This window comes from Sylvia atricapilla, chromosome 5, assembly GCF_009819655.1.
Source record: "Sylvia atricapilla isolate bSylAtr1 chromosome 5, bSylAtr1.pri, whole genome shotgun sequence".
Lineage (NCBI taxonomy): Eukaryota > Metazoa > Chordata > Aves > Passeriformes > Sylviidae > Sylvia > Sylvia atricapilla.
Window position 1 is genome coordinate 1,940,321 of NC_089144.1, and position 23,035 is coordinate 1,963,355.

Here is a 23,035-nt window from a genome sequence, read left to right on the forward strand (position 1 = left end):
TTTTTTTTTTACAAAGCAACAACATATTTTAATGAGGTCCTGGGAGGACTTAGGCTAAACATATGCTTAAGTATGCATTTTCCTTCCAGGTTACAAGGTGCTTAATAGATAAAGTGCTGTATAAATGGTCATGCCGCTCTTCTCCATTTTTTGTGCATTTTTGACTGGTCTGTAAACTATGAGTTCAAGACAGTCCCCTCCCTGGTCTTTTCCTTGTGATCAACACTGTTTCAAACAGAGTTTGAATCTAAAAAACAGAAAACCAACATGCGCTCTGACAACCCCCAAATAATAATAAGTATTTGTATTTGAAATAATAAAATCTAAATTTCATTATTCTGCTACCCTGAGAATGGCAGCAAATTGCCAATGATAATGGCTATGCACATGTTTTTTTTTCTCCTTCATAACATGAAGATATAAAAATTCAGACTAGCTGAACTAGATTAGAAACCTGATCTAACTGTGATCTTTAGAAAGTCTAGCACTCTTCCTGATTAGACTCTCAGACTGGATCATCCGTCTCTGGGACTGTGAAATACAGCATTTATAGTAATGTCGATCCTTATCATTGTGGTGTCTGAAAGCATTTTAAGTGACTCACCACACGTGAGAAAAAAAAAGAAACTTTTTGTTTTGTTTTGCTTTGTTTTTACAGCCCAGTGCCATTCGTAGATGGGATGTTGGGTACCCAACTTGGGTAAGTATAGAGATCAAATATAGGCACTATCCACGTCATAATTCCAAGCATAACTACAGCAACTCCGATGATGTTAATGCCCAAGCCAGCTTTCACCTAAAGAAGAGGAAAAAGAAAGCAGAAACATGCATCAAGACACCGAATAAAAAATTTTAAGTGCCAAAAAATCCCCTTTACAACTTTTTTGCTTAAAACTCACCATGTCCATAATAGTTAAATGACCATAGGAAAACACGATGGCATTGGCTGGGTTTGCCACAGGAAGCAGGAATGCAAAGGAAGTACACAAGGTTGCAGGTATCAAAATGAAAAGTGGGTTCACATGAATGGCTTCAGCCTACCAAGAAATGAATAAGAGTACAGCTGTCAAGGGATTTGTCAAATTAAATACAGAAATACAAACTTCCTCTGTAAACTCAAGTGAAATGTGAATGGAGCTGCCACATGAAACAATGAGAAATCACCTCTTTTAGTAAATCATTTTTGAAGAACATCACACAGGAACAAAACCCAAAAACACTACAAGAAAGAGGATATAGCTGAATTTGTATATAATATATTATTGATGACCCAGATGAAGGGGTCTCATGTACCCCCAGCAGAGTTGTGAATAACACTACGTTGGCTGTGAGTGTTGTATGGGAGTACCCAGCAGGAGAGTAGGAAGGCTCTGCAGAGGGATCTGGACAGGCTGGGAGGAAAAGCTTCAACAAGACCAAGTGCTGGGTCCTGCCCTAGGGTCACAACAAAGGCGGGAAGCACCACGGGCTGGGGGCAGAGTGGCTGCAAAGATGCTGGGAGGAGAAGGACCTGGGGGTGCTGGTAACAGCAGCTGAACACGACCCTGGCTGTGCCCAGGTGGCCAAGAAAGCCAAAGCCACCCTGGCCTGTGTCAGCAGTAGTGTGGCCAGCAGGAGCAGGGCAGTGACGGTCCCCCTGTACTCAGCACTGTTGTGGTCACACTTTGAGTGTTTTGTCCAGTTCTGGACCTCTCAGTCCTAGAAGGATATTGAGATGCTGGAGTGTGTCCAGAGGAGGGCAATGGAGCACAGGTCCTTATGAAGAGCAGCTGAAGGGGCTGGGGGTGGTCAGTCTGGGGAAAGGCATTGAAGGGGATCACCACTTTCTACAACTCCCTGGAAGGAGGGTGGTGGGGATCAGTCTCTTCTCCCAAACAACTAGTGATTGGACAAGAGGAAACGGCCTCAAGCTGCACCAAGGGAAGTTCAGGTGGGACATCAGGAAAAAATTCTTTAGTGAAAAGGTTGTTAAGCATTGGAATGGACTCTCCACAGAGGTAGTGGAGTCATCTCCTCTGGAAGTGTCCAAAAAACAATTGGACAGGGCACTTAGTGTCATGGTTGTTTGGCAAAACAGTTATCAGCCAAAGGTTGGACAAGATGATCTCACAAATCTTTTCCAACCTAAATGATTCTTTAATTCTGTGAAGAGAGGAGTAACATTTCTTTGAAAGAAAGAGAAAACACATTAGCATACATCAAGGCTGGCCAAGAGGAGAAGTTACAGACTAGAAGACAATCAGGAAGTTTTGAAGAATTAGATGTTTTGATAAAGATGGGAAGAAAGAACAGAAGTGATCTAAGCACAGAAGAAATGTGAGTTACATACAAAGCACATCTATCAGCTCTCTTTTTGTGACAATCTGCAGTGTTAACATTTTTTCTGAAGATGCAGTCCTGAACAAGCCCTAGGAGAATTGTCCTTTAAAAAGCTTCAAATGTTCACAAATGGTAACGACAGCATCAATTTTCACACATTGAACTGTACTGGAGTTTTCTGATGTAATTTTCCTCAGTGGCTTGCATGTTTTGGGGTTGTGCTGAGCACAGTGTTGACAATTTAGGGATGTTTTTCTTCAGGCTGAGCAGCACTTACACAGAGCAAAGGCCTTTTTAATTTTCTCACTGCCACACTGATGGAGGCTGGGGTGGAATTGGTAGGAGAGTCAGGACAGCTGACCCCAACTGACCAGGGGATATTCCAGATGGCATCATGCTCAGTATATAAAGCAGGGGGACTTTGGAGTGGTGGCATTTCTTACCTCGAGTAACTGTTCTGTGTGATGGGACCCTGCTCTCCTGGAGATGGCTGAACAGCAGCCTGCCCAGGGGAAGCAGTGGATTTATTATTTGTGTTGCTTTGCTTACACACGGGGATTTTAATTTCTCTGTTAAATTGTCTTCATCTGAACCCATGAGTTCTCCAGCTTTTCCCCTTCTAATTCTGTCCTGGATCCACTGTAGCAGGAGTGAGTGAGTGGCTACCTGTGGCTTCATTTCTGTCTGGGTTTAAATCATGAAACGAAATTTTATCCAATTTTACTAATTTTTCAGCATCTCTTGTTAGAAACACCTAAAGCAACCAAGTATCCAATGCACAATACAGAACAGCAAAAAACCCGCATGAAGTATTTTACTGATATTTTTAAAACTGCTTCTTTGAGCAGCTGCATTATTACATGGATGAGAGATTCTGATTAAAAATAGTCTTGTTATACTCACCAAAGGAGATAATATGGGCAGAAAGATTGTAATGGTAGCTGGATTGCTGGCTACTTCTGTTACTGAAGTGACAATAAGGCAGGATATCAGGATAATCAGCCACAAGGGTAATGATCCAAGAGGGGTCAATTTATTTGCTACCCACTCAGAAAGTTTTGAAACCTGCATAAGGAATGCGAGAACATGATTGTGTTTAGCAAGTCATGGAAAGGAAAGTTTAAAAAATGATATAAGACAGGACTTTACTCATCTGCTAATTTGAACATTTAGGTAAAAGAGAGAATCTGAAATATTTTCCATAATTCTACCACATGTTTTTATGACCATTTTTCTAATTTGATGGTGCCCATGCAAACTATATTCCATTTATTTATGTTTACATCTCTGAGATGGTTACAAGAGTCTTAATCACACCATGGTAATATGAGAATATCAGGCTTCATAACCAGTGTCTAGATCCAAAGCTGCTTGAAGTCCTGGAGTAGCCATGGGGCTCCACATGGGAATTGTCTCAGTGCCATTAACTCTAAGGTTTTGGAAACAGTGTGTCTTCACAACTCCTGCCCCATCGGATTTAAATTAAATAAGAAACAGAAGTCATCACTGACTGTCTTCCTAGTCTTGGAAGACACAGCAAACTCCTTTTTCTCTAAGCCTGCCTTCTGAACATCTTGCATATTTGTCACATTTATCCTCTTCAATGTCGCTACAGAATAACTTGCTAAAGCAAGAGAATAACTGTGAGTTCCCTGCATGTCTGAATTGCTACCGATGCACGTTTTTTGTTCAGTGTTTTCTATAAATTGTGTTACCTCGCAGCCGTCTGCCAGTGCAAACCCTCCTCCAACAAGAATAGCTATTTCCCAGGGCATGCATGACTGAAATTCCTTCCAAGTGATCAGTGGACTGTAACCAAAAACAGCTAGAGAAGAAAATAAAATAAAATAAAATAAAATAAAATAAAATAAAATAAAATAAAATAAAATAAAATAAAATAAAACAAATATAGCCCCCCAACCAACATTTAAAAACATATTGATGAGCTCTTGAAATAAGCTCCCTGAGGAAGTACTTGGGACTAATTCAAGACAAAATTTCATTGTTATAGCAGGAACTAAGTCTCTGACAGAAACAACCTGCACTTCCTGGGACTGATCTTTATCAGGGGAAAATTGTCACAGCTTGGAGACATCAGAGCTGGGATGGTTTCCACCAGTGGAGCACTGGCCCCTTTCCCCTCCTTCCCTGTTTGGAAGGCAGCTGTAGGATATCAATGAGTTTAATTGACTCAGTAAAACTGTGCTAGTCAGACAGATTGCTGAGCAAATGCTGTTTCATTTAGACTCATTTTGGTTCTGACCTTGCATCCTCTGTGAACCCCTAGATCCCGTTGTTTTCAATAACACAAATGAATGCAGACAAGCCAGAGGTGTCATTTAAAGAAAAATTCCATTTTGAAGAGAAAAAATTGTATGATAATGAATTAACGTACAGTTTTGGGTTTTATAGGGTACCCTGATCAAGCAGTAACATGTTCAATACACAATCCTAGCCCTGCCCCATGCAGCCCCATTTCAAAGCCCATTGCAGTCAGGGGAAAGCTGGTTTCATTGGTGCCCATGGGCTGCAGTTTCCTGCACAGCACTAGCTCCTGCTGCTCACACAGTGTAATTGTGGACACTGACTTCCAGGCCAGGGATGGTTTACACCCCAGGGCTTTATTTTCCTCTATTAAGACTTCAGCATTGGTATTTCCCAACATTTCTCTAACCAAGTAACATTCACAGTAGCATCTTAGATACCTTATTGTAGCAAAATCGACATCAAAATATACTCAACTGTTTTCTCCATTCGATGTCTTAGTCAATGTTTTTGCTGGAATAATAAAGAACAGGATGCCTATCACTAAGGCAGCTGTTGAATCTGTAATATAGCTTTTATACCTAAGGAAAAGTTAACAAGAAAAAACATGTAAATATATATAGCCAGGAGAAGGAGGGGAGGAGAGAGGAAGAGGATAGAGTATCAGAAAAGTCCACAGTCTGCTGTGGACTGGACTAAACCCTCTATTCCTCATCCCTTGCACCACTAGGTGTGATGGAAAGATGTAGAGGAGTAAGGAATGAAGGTTGAGTCCAGAAAAAAAGAGGATGGGGAGAAAGTGTTTTAGTTTTTGCTTTTGTTTCTCAACTTCCAACTCTATTTTTAATTTGCAGTTAAATTATTTTTTCCCATGCCAAGGCTGCCCATAATGGTCACTGATAAGCAATCAGTTATCCCTGTATTTATCCTGACCCACAAAGTTTTTGACCTTATTTTCTCCCCTGTCCTGTTGAGAGGCAGTGAAAAAATGGCAGAGTGGCACTTGGGAGACAATCAAGGTCATCTCCTCACATCTATACAAATTTATGGTGCAGGCCCTACAAATTCATAAATAAACATCTTGAGTAAGTATATGTTATTTTTCCACACAGAAATAAGCTGGGAGAGGGGAATATTCATGAGCAGCTGATGCTTAAATAACTAGTTTTCACAGTTTAATGATAAAATAAATAATTTTAATATGCTCTGCAATAGCATCAGTTTAAGAGGCTTAAAGAGCACAGTGCATACCCAAAGGGCAATGCTCTTGTAGCTGAGGAAAGGCAGCAGAGCTTTATCATCCTCCTCCTCTGGCTGTTATCACCAGGGTCACAGTCACAAGGGTCATGTTTGCTTTGGTCATTTCCAGTGCCTATCAACTGTTTGCACTACTGTTTCTTAAACTGCTTCAATATCCTCCTAACTTGTAAAGAGTAGCCCCAAGATCAGGCAAGGTGCAAAGCTGAGCTTTGAACACATCCAAGCCTGCTGTGCAATGTTAGCTGGTGACATATCCCAGTGTGTCTTATGTCAGTCTAGATGGTCATTAAAATGAATAGAAATTTTACTGAAGAAAGCCAAGCAAACATTTTCTTAACCTTGTTATTTTTCTTTTCTATTTTCTCTAAGTTTTTCTGTAAGATTTTCTGTGCCGATACACCAATATATTTGTTCTCTCAGCCTCAGACCATATGCTTTCTAAATATTCAGCTACAGTAGGTCCAATAATAACTTCTTATCCAATCTTCCCAGCAGCTTAATGTTTTGTACTGAACCAAAGCTTTTCACTGACAGGAAAAGAAAATTCTCTCGGTTATATGCTACAAATATCTATTCTGATGTATCCCTTTGCTTTGTTAGGTGAAATAGAAACAAAAACCTTAATATGCATAGCTGATTTACATCAAAACCAGCATAATGTTAGATAACACTAACTTGTCACAAAGAAGATGCCACAGAAGTTGAAGTAATTCTCCAACTTCCTAGTGTCTGCCTGCATAGCAAATACATTTTGAAAAGAAAAATTACTATATTTGTATGGTTTCTAAAGGCAGGAGGTTCTGCCTGTACATCATCTTTAGCCTAGGACCAGATGCACCAGATCTGGAGAGCCAAAATCTCTTCCTCTTGGATCCTATCCAACATTCTTTTAAGACTTGCTGGAAGTTTTGAAGGAAAATGAGATCTAGACACAGAAACAGTCCATGCTGTCACTTTCCTCTAGGCAGCTCAATTTTCATATAATGGTTGGGTTTGAAAGGGGCCTCAGGATGTTGTCTGGTCCAAGCCCCTCCTCTCAGGCAGAGTCACTCAGAGCCAGCAGCTCAGGACTATGTTCAGACAGTTCTTTAATATCTCCAAGGATAGAAAATCCAAAGTCTCTCTGGGTCATCCTCTCAAGGAAATAAAAAATTCCTAATGTTCAGGAGGGATCCTGTAAGGTTCATTTTTTGCCCATTGTCTCTCATCCTGTCACTGAGCCAAACTCTTTCCTCTTTGCTCCCTCCCACATAGTTTTAAACTTTGTCAAAGTTTTAAACTTTGTCAAGGTGTCCCTGCAGCCCCTTTCCTGCAGGGATTGTTCCTCCCCAGGTGCAGGACTTTGCACTAACTCTAGCTGAACTCAGGAGTGTAACTTTTTTACTCACAGACTTAATATTCCTGATGCAAAATACTATTCTCAAAAAAACCTGCTTGGAACACACAGAACATCCCACCATCAGTCAAACTATTATGAAGGCACACACGTGATGCCATTCCAAACAGAAGCTTTTCAATCACTGTCAAATTTTGAGATAAATGTTGTTTAAAGCCTATTAATCCAAGTTGTAATACAGCTGCACGTACAACATCTACCTGCTTATAAGACTGCAAATCTGATTGGGCTATAAGGAAGCAAAAATGTTGATTCAGGAGATCTCACAATGACTCCAACTGAGATCACTGTAGAGAACATGGCTGTGGACAAAAATACATAGTGGTCTTGTATTAGAAGAAAGCAATAAATCATAAAGAAAATACACAGTGCATTCTGGCAATAATCTGAGGAGGAGTGAGGGAAGCCTACATCAGCTGTAACCAGCTGCAGCTCAGTGTTGAACTTTCTGTTTCTTCCGAGGCTCATAAACACAAAGGCCAAAGGCCAACCTGGAATTCCTCTAATTGAAGCTAATATCCTACAGCCTGGAATCAGACCAGACACAGAAGGAAACTGCTGTAGCAGAAATCGTGTGTGACCCTGTGCTGTCAACAGATGGGGAGGAAACAGGCATTTTTACCCTGTGCTGCTCCCTGTAGGGTTACACCATATTTATTAAAACATCCTGGTAGAGGTAATGTGTTTTTGAAAGGCATCTGATAAAGCTGGAAATAATGGGCTCCGCTCAATACTGCCACAGCAAAAAGGTGGATTAAAAATTTGCTAACAGTACAAAAAGTAACTCTTAAAAAGAATGAAGGTAACATTATTAAATAGTGGTATTTCTGCTAGGATATCAAAAATATCTGCATATCAAAGGGATATTCAGTAATGTGAGGATGCACATATTCTGAGAATATGAACATGGGTGATGAGAGTTATGGGAAATTTTGTTTGAAACAAAGATTTAAGAGTTTCGTTTAGTTTGTCAAGCAATAGGTTATAGGGTGGTATAATCACAAGATACATATATTTTTAAAGCATAGAAGAGTTTTTTAATCCAACTGAGAAAGAAAAAATAGATAGCTGGGAGCTATATTCAGACAGAAAGCAATGCTAGTTTGTCTTTTTTAGTTTGACAACAGATATGACTATCAAGGAAATTAGCAAACTCCAGAATCTGAGGAACCTGGGCTTTACCACCCTAACATCAGGCCTGGTTTCTTTTATTCAGGTTCTGATAAAATAAACTCCTACTGGGTTTAGCACATAGAGCCATGTAACTGTCTTGATTCCAGCATGTTAGAATAAAGGATCAGACAGCTGGTTTAAGACCCTGAGGGTGGTGCAATTCCCACCCAACAGGACCCACTCACTAGTCTAGGTGTGACACTGTGGCTTTTCATAAAAAGCTCTTTACAGGTGGCAGAATTTCCCTAACATCTCCTTGAGACTGTGGGATAAAACCCTGTGGAAAGCAAGTACTATCAGATTCCTTTAAGGGTGGAGAATATTTCCTTCTAATTGTTTCCTGTACCATAAAACTTCAAGAAGTTTTGCACATCCTTATCTCTGTACTTAAATGCAAAACACTGAGCGATTTTATCTGCAAGGGCTTTAGGGAAGGAGTGTGTAAGAGATGTGACCTGCAGTTCAGTGCACTGCTACAAGCCTCTTGGACATCACAGTGACAGAAATGCAGCTGTTGACATCTGAGGGGGTTCTCCCATTTCTTTGTTGTTGCTCTTGTTTGGTTTGGGTTTTATTTCTAAATATATGCCTTGCTCCCAGCTGAACCTGTGCTGACCCCATGCCCCACTCGTGTATTTTAACTGAGAAGATTTTGTTGCTTAGAAAGTATTAACCTAATTTACTGGTTTTATGCCCGTAAATATAATTGATAGATAAATTAAAGCTTGCTATAAATAGTCAGGGAATGAATAGTAAGAGATGCTTTTTTTTTTCCTCTTAAAGTGCTTAAGGAAGGCTTTGTTTCCCTTCAAGTTGGCTCACCCAAATTACAGCAGAATTTGGCCTAATGTGATGTGACACATGCTTGCAGTTCCTTCCAAGGACATTGGAGACCACCCACAAAGTAACATCCCTGTGCAGAACCTGCTCATTTTCGAGAATGTTCTGGTTTTTTTCTACCAATGAACAAAATCCTCAGACAATGATAACCAGCTTCAAATAGGAATACGTTCCTCTCTGGATGGAAAAAAGTCATTTGAACCATAAGTCCCATATTTGAAAGGTTGTTTGCAGTGCCTGTTTTTCAGTTTAATGTGTAGCTCTTTAAACAATTCTGGGTGAGGACTGGGTGTTAGGAGGAAGCAGGAAGAGAAGCCAACCCAGCCTGATTGCTTAGCTAGCTGATTGTTTAATTAGGTCACCACTCCAAAACCCTTTCAGTGTTCCATATGAGACAGTGACAATCAGCTCTGCTGTTGTCATAAGGGAAAAACAAACGTTCTTTTTCAATTTCTTCTGATGATTGAAAGTAAATAATAATTTAAAAACTATTTTAATTCGCTTTTTAATGGTATTTTTTGCACAAAAGAATTTTGTGTTACACTTGAAATCTTTGAAGTGCTACTATTATTCCTTGTGACATCCCCTCCCAGACTTTCTGGGAGAGCACTTGGAAGTATATTGAAAGTATGATGGAAATATATTTAAAGACAGAAGAAAAAGAGATATTTATAATTATAATTTATATATTATAAATTATATATACAATTCATAATATATATACAATATAATCTATATTGTATATAATATATTGTATATAATTTATAATTATATTTTATAATATCTATAATATGTAAATAAATATAATTAAACAGAGAGAAAGCATGATGTATGTGTGTTCACATGTCATTCATCACAAGCACACAGGAAAACAAAATGGGAATTTACCTAGTCTAGAACTGGCCTTTGGGATAGCTGGGGATAAATGTTAAATCCATAAGGACCTAAAGAATCCTGCAACCACTTCCCAACACTCCAGAGCAAAACTTGAAACTTTGCCACAGAAAAGAACTGAAATTACAGTAATTACAGCAAGAGAAAAGAAGATATCACAGTCATAAAAGATCCTGTAAACTGACTGATTGCTTAGGGAAAGAAATCCAGGTGATCCTGGAGAAGTTGCAGCAGGAAGCAAAAAGAAAATACAATATTTCTCGACTCTTTGGCATTTAGTTGAACTATGACTTTAAGGAAATAATGTATGAATGGACAGTAATTTCTATCAATAATTGCAGTCAAAGCAGGGGATGTTGGCCTGAATGCATATAAATGTGCTGTCACTAAGGGCAGCAGATCAAAAAATTCTAACCATATTTATCCTTTAAATTTCACATTTGATGAGGAAGTGGGCTACTGTGGAATCAATTATTATCCGTTTTCTCTCACCACACTAGTAATAATCCCTCTTAGGAGGCACTTTATTTTATCCTAGAACAGATATAACACATTTCAGCTATTGCTCACATAAATACATGAAGTTGCTGGAGTTTATCTTCTGTATACACTACAAAGGTTTGCAACAAAAAAAAGTTTGGCCTTGCGTATTTCTGAAATACGGAAAGTATTTTAATTTTTTTTTTTAATTGGTAAGAAAAGAAGGTGTGTAGTTAAGGCACAGTACAGTTCTTGTTGGTTTATCAAAAGAGATCACTTACTTTGGGAAAAGTGAAGACCATCCTGGGATGAAGCCAGGATCTCTGGTGAACCACAGGAGGGTCATTAGAATGAACAGGACAAGTGTAACAGTTTCTGGGTAGCTATAGCAGAAGTAGAATGAATTATAAATTTTCCCGAATTGACACTTGGATTTACCTGCTCTTGTTTGCAGATTTATAGTTTGAAATACCTAATTGGTCCAAGTTTCTTGTACTCCTCCCGAATCACCTGTGATGAAGCCTCTTCTCTGGCTGTTTTCTTCTTGCCACACTTGAACATGTTTTTAAAACTGGAATGTAAAGTCGCAATATTGAATGATGAGTTAGTAGTATATACAGAAAGAAGTGTCCAGCCATCCCAGTTTCCAATAGCACTTGACAAATGTGAAATTGTCACTTTACAATGCAGTATCTCCCATTTAGTTATCACACACCAAACTGAGCAAATTGGAATTCACAATGTCCAGTGGGAGATTGACAGAGGCAGCAACAAAATGTGTCCTGTTATTGACCAGCTCATTTGGCCAGGAGGAATGAAACTTTAATCATGTAAACTAATTGAAAAACCCAAATATATAACTCTCTTTAATGAGATTCTCTTTAAATCTCTGGTTTTGTGTCACTTTCTTTTTGAATGAAATTCTTTTATCACGTGTGTGGCTTATATATTGATCAGCAGAGTGTTTGCTACAAGCCGAGTTTTCATTCTTGGAAAGACTCTTACACAATGTCCAAAAGAACATTATCAAAACAAGAAAATTAAACTATAAATGTTCACATTTCTAGAGTAATGAGCATGGGATGAGTCTGTCTGCTTAAAACTAGTCTCACTTTTCATGTCATGCACTGTAAGTGGCCATGTAATTTTGGGAGATTGGTGTCCCACCTATCTCTCCAGATGTTAATGAACTCATGGAGAAAAAGGCTTTGAAGAATCATCCCAAAGGAAGTATTGTCCTCTCCAAAACCATAAAAGCCCAAGCTCTGTGGAGAAAGAGAAACCCACCACACCACCACCAAATATAAATTTAGGAAAAGCAGAAGTTTCTTCCCTCACTTTTACAAATACAGTCATCCAGTTTGTAACAGACATTGCTCAAGTATTCAAACCAATGCCTCGCTCCAATAAAGGTGTATTCCTATGACTCTTTCAGTTGACAAATTGTATATGATTTCGGTATTCTTCTGTCCTGCACACATGCGCTGATTTATGATGGTGTGTGTAAATTATAAAGGAGTGAGTACACCCATTTGTCAAATGGACTTTTCACGCTGGGCTGAATTGTCCAGGATCCTTATTTTAGAAAATAAAATCTCTCCCATTGAGAGATTAAGCCATACTAATCCAGGTCACAAAATCACTGTTGCTGCATTTTCCTCCTATTGAGCCTATTAAACTAAAATGCAATATTTATTCTTGGTACAAATTATCTTTTATATCAATAACCTTTAGTTTTACTGATTATACCATTCACTTACTCAAAGTTTTACTGATTATACCATTCACTTACTCAAACCCAAGGAAAAGCCACTGGAGCCAGACCCAGGAGAGCACCAGAATAACAACTGCAATGGGGATGGAAAGGATAAACCAGGATCCAAAATTGATGCACTGGCAACCTGGGTAACGTCTGCATGAAAGGAAAAAAAAATTAAAAAAATTAGTTCACCTTTGCAAAGGAATGAAGTCTTGTGAGAATTGCCAGAAAGCACAGCTGAAGGACAGTGGCTGGCAGCAGACATCAGCATGAAGTGGCCTTTGGTATCCTCTTGCCTCACCCTCCCATCCCATTTCTGGTCATCTTGACCACTCCAGGAACCAGCTGTGCCAGTTGTTTGAGCCATGGATAAGCAGCAGGTCTGACACTGACTGAGATGTGTCTAAAGTGAGTTCAGTAAGCAAGGGAGGGCCATGCACAGCCTAAGGGCTGTTAGGACTACAAAAACCAGAAAGAAAGGAGTGTTTAGAGACTTTAGCACAAGAAATTATGCTCAAATGAAAAAGCTCCAATGAATGTAGAAGACAACAGTAGAAGCGACATTGAAACTTGGATTGTTTAGACTTCCATAAGTGAGTAAAAACTGATTAAAATCAAAATTATTGGTAGTAATTTCCATAAATTTTCATTGGCCAGGTGGATGGTGTCTCCAATCACCTTGTCTCTTTGAGGCTCTCTCAATCTACCCTTTGTAAATGTGGGTCGTTCGAGCAGAGATCTCCCTTCCATGTGCATTTAAGAAGGGCTTTGCAATTGATTAATGCAATTGCAATTGATTAATGAATTTGATTGATGCCAGATAGGCAAAAAGGCAGAGCAAAACCAGCCTGTTTTCCAATTTACTTTGTGAACAGAAGTTACTCTTTCTCTGAGCTCCTCCATCTCTACTGAGAGAGCTTTTAATGCTAGAAGTGAGAAAATTCAAGTCTCCTTGAGCAGCATTCCTTCTTGACACAAAAATCAGATGGAAGGGAAAAAAATGACCAGACAGAGGGCATCCTAATGACTATTTCCAATTATTAGCCAAGTCTTTTTTACTTCACATCTTGATAGAAGGAAAATAATTTTGATGATTTGGGTTTTGGAGTTGTAAGCGTGTATTATAAATGCTTTCTCAAGTATTGTGTAAATTTTAGACTTGATCTACATTTACTATGATTCTGATATATACTGCAAATAAAGAGCTAGCAGGGACCAAACCTAAATACCTGCTCTTTTTTTTTTTTGAGGTGCTGCTCTAGGTAGCAACTGTATGTAATGATGTGACAATGAAACTCTCAATCTAATAATACAGAAAATATAAAGCATTGAGCTGTTATGTAATTTATAGATTACATGGTCATGCAGCTTTTATTACATGGTTAGCCACATCAATTTTTGAATGTAAAAATTCCAAAGATAAGAAAGAACTGACATCAGCATAGTAATGATCTAACATTTCATCATTTGCTAAAGTGTTCATGATCTTTCTTGAAATATGTGCAATAATTTCTTATTGAGCAACAAAAAAAAAAACTCTTAAAAGCTTTATACTAAAGAGTTGATGCCATTACAAAATGTTAGTTTATTGTGGTCAGGTTTTACAATAAATTTGTACAGGGATTAATATTTGTGTAAGTATTTCTAATTATCTGAATATTGAAGTTAGGTATTCTTTATCTCCAGAGCAAATATTCCTCAGGTAGAATCAATAATAAATTTAAATGTTTTTTTTTAAAAGCAATCTATTACATAGATCTGCTATTGTTGGATTACCTACTACAGGTCTTGCCTGAAGCAAGGATGGACAGGGCACACTGATTTATTTTCTAGACCTATTTCTTCTGGAAAATAAACAAGTGTGATTGGTTTTAATAATCCTCTTTCTACAATGATTTAGTGTCAATATCAATAAACTCTTTGCAGGCAAAAACTACAAGTGCTATCAATAACTGGTCTTCAACAATTTTTTAGTGTGCAATACAAAACAGTGGATGGGGCAAAAAAAGAATTTTTCTTTATTTCGTTTTATTTTAAAATTGGAATAGGAGTATTTCTGACAAGGGCAATTTTCAGAAGAAAAAAATGATCAGGAAAAACCATTGAATTTCAAGGGGTTTGGAATGAAATTTGCCAGTTTTCTTTTCAAAGCAGCTCTACATGGATAAGAAAATGAATATTAAAAAATTATTTGGAAAACCTGAACACACTGAGTGCAAAGTTTCAGACTGCCTTGAAATTACTTGCTTTTTTGTTGTTTAATGGACCCAGATTTCTCATTTCGACAGTGCTTGTCCTCTTGAAAGTTTCCTGTTGCTCTTTGCTAAGCAGACTGAACTTATTTCCTGCTGTACTTAGAAATTAAACATATCTTTAGATAGTGCATGTGCTATTCATGCTAAGTATTGCTTTCCTTCTCAGAAAAATCTACCCAAGTAATAAAGAACTAATTAATCAAACAAAGGTCATCTTGTTGCATGTGTTGGCAGATCGCTTCTAGACCTTTCCCATGTAAGGCAAATAGAAACATGTAATTTCTTTTTTATCTCCTAATAATTAAGAAAAGCAATGGAATCAAATAATATCAAATCAAAGGGCAAAGTTTCTATTCTAACGTGTCTTTAGGGGAGCCGTATGAGAGCTCAAGAATCAAAATTAAAATTCTGGGCTAAGAGGAATACAAACAATATATTATATATAGTCTCTTACGAATTGAAGTGCTCAGCAAAAATCAGATTAGTCGAAGTTCCTGTGATTGTGGTCAGTCCTCCAATGGTTGCAGAATAAGCCACACATAAGCACATCACTTTGAAAACCCCACTGTTTTTGTCCTTTCTGCTTTTTCTCTCTGCTTCAGCAGGTGGTAGGTTCTGCTTAGAAAGTACATACACCAATTAATGTAGAAGAAGGGCTCATCATCAGGCACAGAAATAGAACTTGAGGGTATCTCAGAAAAGCCAGACAATTTACTGGCAATATGATTGTCTGCAGTGTGATTTGCTTCACATTTACACTGGTAATGCAATTATTCATGTAAAGGAAAAGGAGATAAATTAAATCCTGAAGTCCTTTCCCTGATCTTAGTCTTTACAGAACTGCCTCTGTATGGATTGATACATATGCACACACCTGATATACAGAGTTTTACTCAGGTTGCTTGAACTTGAATGGGAGGACAAAACCAGCAATGAAATAGCTACACAAGAAAAGTGTGTACACGTGTGTGACTACAGGTATATTTCTTATTCACGTGTAGCCAGCTTCATTGCAGCCTGTGCCATTTTAGGTGCAGCATAGAAGTGAGATTTAGGTTAAAAATAAATTTCACTGCGAAATAAAAAAGATACTTTAAGTACCTGTTCATTTCCTTTTTCATTTTCCTTTTCAACTGTGCATACAGTACTACCCACATTGTTGTTGTATCTGGAAAAACAAAGGCATGTATTATAACAAAGAGAGAGTCTATTTAGATGAATTTTTAGAACAGAATTTACTAAATTAATAATAATTACCCATTAACTGGTTTTTCTTTCTCTTTCCAATCTGGGTTTTCATATTCTCCTATATTTTCTGTGAGACAGTGATGCAAAAGACAGAAAAGCATTTAAGAGAGTTAAACTGGAAAGGTTCCATCAGCATGTCTCATCCCATGCACTCACTTCACATCATCCCATCAGTACATTTGAAACAGAAATGTTTCAAATCTCAGAAATGTTTCAAAATCTCAGAAACAGTTGATTTATGCCCTACTCCTTCATGACTCCTGTTCCTTGCAATCTGAATCTTCTAACGAGGAGAAATATTTCTAATTTACAATCCAACTGTGTAGGAAATCAGCTCAGATTCAGTTGTTCTTCCAACATTATCCTACAGCTGAAAAAGCTCCTTTCTTGTGCTAACATTTAAGCCTTAGTGTATCTGCAGCCTGGAGTCATATTTTTTTTCCAGCCATCTTATAAGGCTGATAAGAGAAGCTGATAAGCTTCCCTTCTCCTTTCCTCTCATCCCTTCCCTTCTCCCCTCCTCTCATCCCTTCCCTTCTCCTTTCCTCTCATCCCTTCCTTTCTCCCCTTCTCTCATCCCTTCCCTTCTCCTTTCCTCTCCTCCCTTCCCTTCTCCCCTCCTCCCATCCAACTACCACCTTCTCCACCTGCTCTGTTCTAATTCATCCTTGTGATCATGAGAGAGCTCGCACAGTGAACAATCACAGCACTCCAAGGGAACTGTCCCAGTGGAGCAGGGGATGATGCCAGCCCCTCTCTGGCCATTTGACTGTGCCCATTTCTACCCAGGGAGGGTGGCCAGGGCAGAGCTGCAGTGTGTTCCTACCGTCCAGCTCCAGGGCAGGGTTGATGGAGCCATTGGAGCAGGACATCTCCAGCTCATCAGCTTCTGCCTGTGCTCTGGTGATCTGCTGAGCTACAGCTTCTACAATTGGCATCACCATGGCAGCAGCAGAGGTGTTGCTGAGCCACATCGACAAGAAGGCACAGCTAACCATGAAACCCAGCATAAGCCTGGAATAGGAGAGAAAAGTCTACAGTAACACCTCCTATCATCACTCTGTTTAATATAAATAGAGAACTTCATCAACAGGAACGTTGAAACGCTGAAAATTTAAAACTTGTAATTCTGAAGACATTTTTGAATTAAAATTGCCTTGATCTAAGACACTGAAATGATCATATTTTAGAGGCTCAAATATGTTATAAAGTGAAGAAGAAGCAATAATATTTATTTACACAATTATACTGCATTCAAACCGTGTTTGAAGAAAGAGCATCATGCATGTCACAAATTCAAATGGAAGTTAAAATGCCTATACTGCATTATAAATACTGCAGTAGCTAAATGCATACTGTTATTAATATTGTGCAGCCTAGGTCAAAACCATGGAGTTATCACTTAGGCTGTTTAGTCCTCTAGATATACCAGTTAAGTTGTTTTAGGAAGAAATATTAAAAATTCACTAAGTGGTACAAAACTTAGTTCTTATTAAGAGCACCAAGACAACTGTAGGCGTTATCTGGGCTTCAATAATTGTCATTTTCAATATTAATGGGAAAGGGAAGGTCATTAGAATTCGTTAATCTGTTCTTGGCTCAGCGTTTTCTAAGTTCACTACAAATAGTAATGCCATAAAATTGCATTAATGACTGAAAAATCAAACATTCCGTGTCATATGTGGTGGAGTCGGGTTGTAAATTTAGAACACAGGTCACAATGTTGTTTTTAATGCATTTCTTGGAGTTGTAAATGTGAACAGTCCTCCTGACTGCCTGTTCCAAGGTGCTGTCAGTGACATTACCTTAACACCTGCCATACATCACCACAGCAAGAGAACTTAGTGGAGAGATGGTGGTGCTTCTCTCAGAAGACATCTCTGCAATTTAAAAAGTTCTTTGCCCAGACTTCATCAAGAAGCTTCACAAAAAAAATGTCAGTTTTGCTTAGTACATGAAGAAAATATAGAAATTGTATAAAAATCATGTAAACTATTATTTAATGATGTAAAAATACCACCAAAATATCTCTCATGGCCTTTCATTTCAGGTAATAACAAAAATGTTTCAAGCTGGATTTTTTCTCAGTAGGGGAACCTTGTCTTTCCCTGTGCACTTTTAATTGTATAGTGGTCAAATGATCTATAGACCAGAAAATCACAGACCTGGCCCAACAAAAATTGTCATCCTTAGTGTAAAACCCATTATTTTAGGCAGTTTTTGGTTAGGTCCTCAGACAGGAGTTGAAGAAGAATTGTTTCTTATGCAGAAAATATGGGTCAGAATAAATACACTGAATATGAATTTTCCCACTGTAGAAAAGATGCCGTTTTTTTTATAACTTGCAAGGGAATTTAAAGATAAAAACAAATGTAGACATTCCCTAATGAATTTCAAAATTATTAATCATAAACTTCCAGCATTTGGTGGATTGATGGTCAGGTATAATGGATGGTCAGATGACCATTTGGCACAACGTGGTGGGGCTCTCCTGAGGGACTCTAAAAGTGATTGCAAAATAATAAAATGTATCCTATCCTGTTTATCCCCAGTTTTCTGAATTATTTTCCCCGTGGCATTGTTAAAAAAAATATTACTCATGGAATCTTATGCAAATCTTAATATTACACATTATATCCAGCTATAAGGTCACTCTTTACTTTGTAGTGCAAATAAAATTTGTATTTTATTACTCTTTCTAGTCCTTGCAGGTTGCATACACATATTCACCTTTCTCTGCTGATCATCAGACTTTACTGCATAGCTCAAATGACAGAAAGCCTTTACAGGATCCTAGAATAATCTGGGCTGTGAAAAATCCCTAACATCATCAATCCAACCACAAACGTAACACTGTCAAGTCCACCACTAAACTATGTCCTTAGGTGCCACATCTTCAAATACCTCTGGGGCTGATGACTCAATATCCATTTCCAATGCCTGATCAACCATTCACTGAGGAAGTTTTTCCTGTTATCCAATTGAATCCTCCTCTGGCCAGACTTGAAGCCATCCTTGTCCTTTCACTTTTCACCTGGGAGAAGAGGCTACAGCCTCTTTCAGGGAGTTATGGAGAGTGATAAGGTCACCTCAGAGATGCGTTTTCTCCAGATTAAGCAACCCCGGCATCCTCATAAGACTCATGCTTCAGACCCTTCATGAGCTTCATTGTCCTTCTCTGGACTTGCACCAGCCTCTCAATGTCTATACTGAAGTGAACACAAGATTTGAGGTACAGCCCCACCAGTGTTGAGTACTGGGAGCCTACCCCTATCCTGATCCTGCTGGCCACGTATTTCTGATACACATCAGTTTCTCTGGGAGAATATCCAGTGCAGAATCCAGAAGTCTCTTGCTATTTTACCTTTGCTGCTGCACCCTTTACGACCTCTAAAGCAGGGTGCAGTGGTATCTGTGCCCTGGGCTGGCTGAGGCTGCCCAGGGTCTGTGCCAGGGAGCAGCTGAGGAGGCAGCAGTGCCCTGCCTGCCCTGGGCACAGCTGGCAGCAGCAGATGCTGAGAGGAGGGCACACCCTCTCCTTCACAAATCCTTTTGTCATTTGATCATCTATTTGTCATCATCAGGACTTGTGATGGATATAAATGATGCTTCCTCAGGGTTACAACTTCCTGGAGCTGTTTTAGGTATCCCCAGGGGCTGGCTTCAGGTTTGGCTGGTCACAGCAAGTTCCCCAGCAATGTTAGCACAGCACACCATCCCCTCGTGTCCTCCCTTTCAACATTTCAGCTAAAAGATGAGTTTAGGAGTGCTCAAAAGAGAAGTTGAAATAACTAAACCTGCATAGCACAAGAGTAGAGCTTTAAGATAACGGGAGGCAATAGAACAAGAATCAGAGGAAGATTTTTTTCCAAAGAGAAAGAAACCAGCTGTCAAAAGAGGCTGAACTAAATCAAAATACACGTGATATTTAAAATAAGATCAGTCAAATTGCTGAGGAATAGAAATAATCCAACAATCCTATGAAATGTTATTAGTTAAATCACTTAAGATGCACCTTATCTTATTTTTTGGACTCGGGTTTCTGGTTTTCTGAGCATTTGCTTCCTTTCTGCATCCTGGCAAGGAGTCATGAGCATGATGTGTTCTGGGAAGCTAAACCTGCTCCACAGATCTTCCTGCTACACTGACAGATACCTCTGCCAGCCTAAACCTTTTCTACAAGTTTGTAAAGCAAGAAGAAAGATTTTTCACTCCCTAAGATGTTGATAGTGAGTAAGCAGAGAGTGTGATTTCTTTTCCATTGTCACCTCATCCAGCTGAGGAAGTGTCTACCTCTGATTTTTTTTTTTTCCTATGTAGACAAAGGAAAACAGCCCAAGTGAAGACATTATGTTCATGTGCTTTTCCTTCCCCACCACCTGCTTAGTTTTATGATGTTTTTCCCCCTCACTGTGTATTTGAACTCCTTTTGTATTTTTAGGAATGTCCAGAATTTTGAAAACAATATTGAAATAAATAAAAAACCTTCAGCATAGAACAGATTTTATGTTGTAGGCATGGGGTGGGAACGTTCCAAAGACCATCAAGAAATAAGATCCCTATATTATTTGCAAGCTAATCACACTTTTTGTTCAGAAAGATCCTTATTATGAACCGAAGAACTGCAGAGAACTTTCAATTAGGATTTCAGTAAAATATTAAAGTGTCACCTACAAACCTCTCCTATCAATTTAAATATCTACTTTGCTTGAGTAGAAAGGAAAGGCTGGATTTCTACTGTGGAAAAAAAAGCAGTAGGCAATTAATTATTTCTGAAATACATAGCTTTCCGTAAGTATTATTGTCCTTCAAGACATGGTTTAGCACATACCATGCAGGGTTGACACCCACCAGCATCACCATTTTTAAAGCCACTCTTTTGTGCAGATTCCATTTTTCTATTGACGTTGCCAAACAAATGACTCCAATCAGCAGCAGGTGAAAGTCTTTAAAATAAGCAGATGCTACCTGAAACAAAATTAAAAAGCAAAAAAAAAACAAAGAGGAAAACAAATAATTTTTTAAAAAAATCAAATGGTGAATTTCTTTTAGCATTTGGTAATATCACTTTAATGAAAAAAAATCAGTCAGAATATATTATGAAATAAATAAAGATACTTTTTTTTTTTTTTGCTTAAAATTAAACGTTAAGTTCATTGGAACTGTTAAATTCCTTTAACTAAATGATTCAAGAATAAATGCATTGAAGTGCATATGGTTAAAACAAAATAAAAATAACGCTTAGGACAGAACAACCTAAAATCATCAGTCACATTTTCATACATACTAAATCAGCAATTAAATGTTGGTTTTGTTACTTTTTATCTATCCAACAGGTAAAATAACAACTTTAAGGATGATTATGTCTTAGATTATGATTATCTGTGATTCCATCTCTTTGACACAAAGGTGTATACTCAGCAGTTTGCACATGAGGTCATTATTGTGACATTTTGCCTCTGTGATATTAAGGATATTTTATAACTATCTAGCATTTTCCCATCAGCTGGCATCTAAGCACTGAGTGGCTATCTAGAAGAAAACATTAAAGCAATTCAAATGATTAAAGAAATGTGAACAAGTCCTGAAGACAAAAGCATGTAAGCAAGTCTTGAGGCAGAACTATTGTGATTGACACTCAGCAAATACATGGATATGCCTGACAAATTTATAAAATGATGTCTTTCATTGTTTGGAGTTTTGATTCCTGATATGCACTGTATAAAAAAAGAGAAAAAGCAAGGTTACCTCCTTGGATGCCATTATACCAAACAATGGGAACATAAAGGCAGGGAGCAAAGCTGAAACAGCCAGTGGCAAAGCTTCTGTGAGCCAAAAGATGGCAATTACAAACAATGTGTATGCACATTCTGCTTCCTGGAATATAAAAGGCATCAGTAAAAACATGATCATCCAGGGGGAAAAAAAAATCAAAATTCAAAAGTACAGAGATTCCCCACATGTGGAAAAAGTATGAGTCAAAGGACCAACTTAGGGTATTTATTGTGTACTGTTGACAATCCTGCTGAGAAGTGAAACACAGTCAGTAAAATAAGTGTAGAGAGGGTTTTTTTTCTTCTAGGAAATAGTCAGACTATTTAAATTCTATCACTCAGGAAAGTTGGGAAAAAAAGTCAGTTGCCTATTCCTTCAAGGACAATTAATCATCTAGGTCATTCCAGAGCATTCCCAGGCTCTGAGTTCCTACAAATCAAAAGCATTCTGCCTCTGTAAGCAAACCTTTAAGGCTCCAGGAATACCCACAGTCAATAATTGGTCAAATTTTTTCTCCCCTGAACTTTTGTCATCAGTAGCAATAAGGCAAGGATAACATCTAAACAAAAAGGTAGCATGCAAGACTGACAAGAAATCAGCCGTTGTTTTTAAGGCTTGTGATTTTAGTGAGTATCTTTTGTTTCAGCTCCTTAAAACCAAGAGATTTTTTTCTTTTTTTCCTTTTTTTTTAATTTTTTTTTCTTCCAGGAGAATAATTTACAATGCTGCCTATACCCCAGACAAATATAATGAGGTGAAGTAAACCTAGTTTCTTCCAGAGTATTAGAAATCCCTTTTGTGTAGTTTTTAATTTGTATTTCTGCTTTGAAGGAAAATGGTTTGGAACATTTAGTGCCCCTGGTTAGGGCATGAAATCACTCAACAGCCGCAGAGATGATTTGTGCTGGGAAAGGAACAGCTTAATGATGTGGCTCATGGAACCTTTGACTGGAAAACAACAATATTAAACTCAAGTCCATGCCTAAACCTAGCTTAAACCCTGCCTAGCATTTATTTTGGAGAAGAAATTTTTGTTATGAATGAAAGAATTTGAAAATACTTGTTCACCTAGCAAAAGTTAATCTCACATAAGTCCTACCACAATAAGAATTTTCCATGAGTTTCCTCTCAGAAAGGAAACTGAAATAATGGAGCAGTGATGTGAGAGTGTGAAGTACATCAAACTATGATGTAAAGGCTTCAGAACCAAATTTTCCTGTATTGTCAGACCAAATATGTCCAATGCACACACGATAAATATCACATCACAGAATTCCATTTCATTCTGCTGGTGTCAGAGCTGTACCAAATAGAGTCACTAATGACATTGTTAAGTAGCTCTTTGATCAGCTTGGAGTTGTCACTAGACTT

The 23,035-nt window shown here is 38.2% G+C and overlaps 1 protein-coding gene across 1 annotated transcript; it reads right to left on the reverse strand.

The window, feature by feature from the left end:
* Window positions 1-21,807, reverse strand: SLC13A1 (solute carrier family 13 member 1). The gene is made up of 14 exons (XM_066318571.1): window positions 21,638-21,807; window positions 20,721-20,857; window positions 16,716-16,903; window positions 15,899-15,956; window positions 15,743-15,809; window positions 15,096-15,256; window positions 12,420-12,539; window positions 11,100-11,198; window positions 10,909-11,010; window positions 5,062-5,165; window positions 4,035-4,144; window positions 3,223-3,384; window positions 900-1,037; window positions 1-796 (listed from the first exon to the last, which is right to left on the reverse strand). Exons 1-14 carry the CDS (start codon window positions 21,800-21,802, stop codon window positions 653-655), a joined length of 1,755 nt encoding a protein of 584 aa, XP_066174668.1. The 5' UTR covers window positions 21,803-21,807; the 3' UTR covers window positions 1-652.
* Window positions 21,808-23,035: the final 1,228 nt, after the last annotated feature.

Bases quoted from the DNA above. Each gene is read 5' to 3' on its own strand.
- SLC13A1 (XM_066318571.1), bottom strand. From the start codon at position 21,802: ATGATCATGTTTTTACTGATGCCTTTTATATTCCAGGAAGCAGAATGT. The intron at 15,810-15,898 runs GTAATTATTATT...TTGTTTTTCCAG, and splicing joins AAAGAAAAACCAGTTAATGG to ATACAACAACAATGTGGGTA. The intron at 3,385-4,034 runs GTAACACAATTT...TTCCTTATGCAG, and splicing joins CACTGGCAGACGGCTGCGAG to GTTTCAAAACTTTCTGAGTG.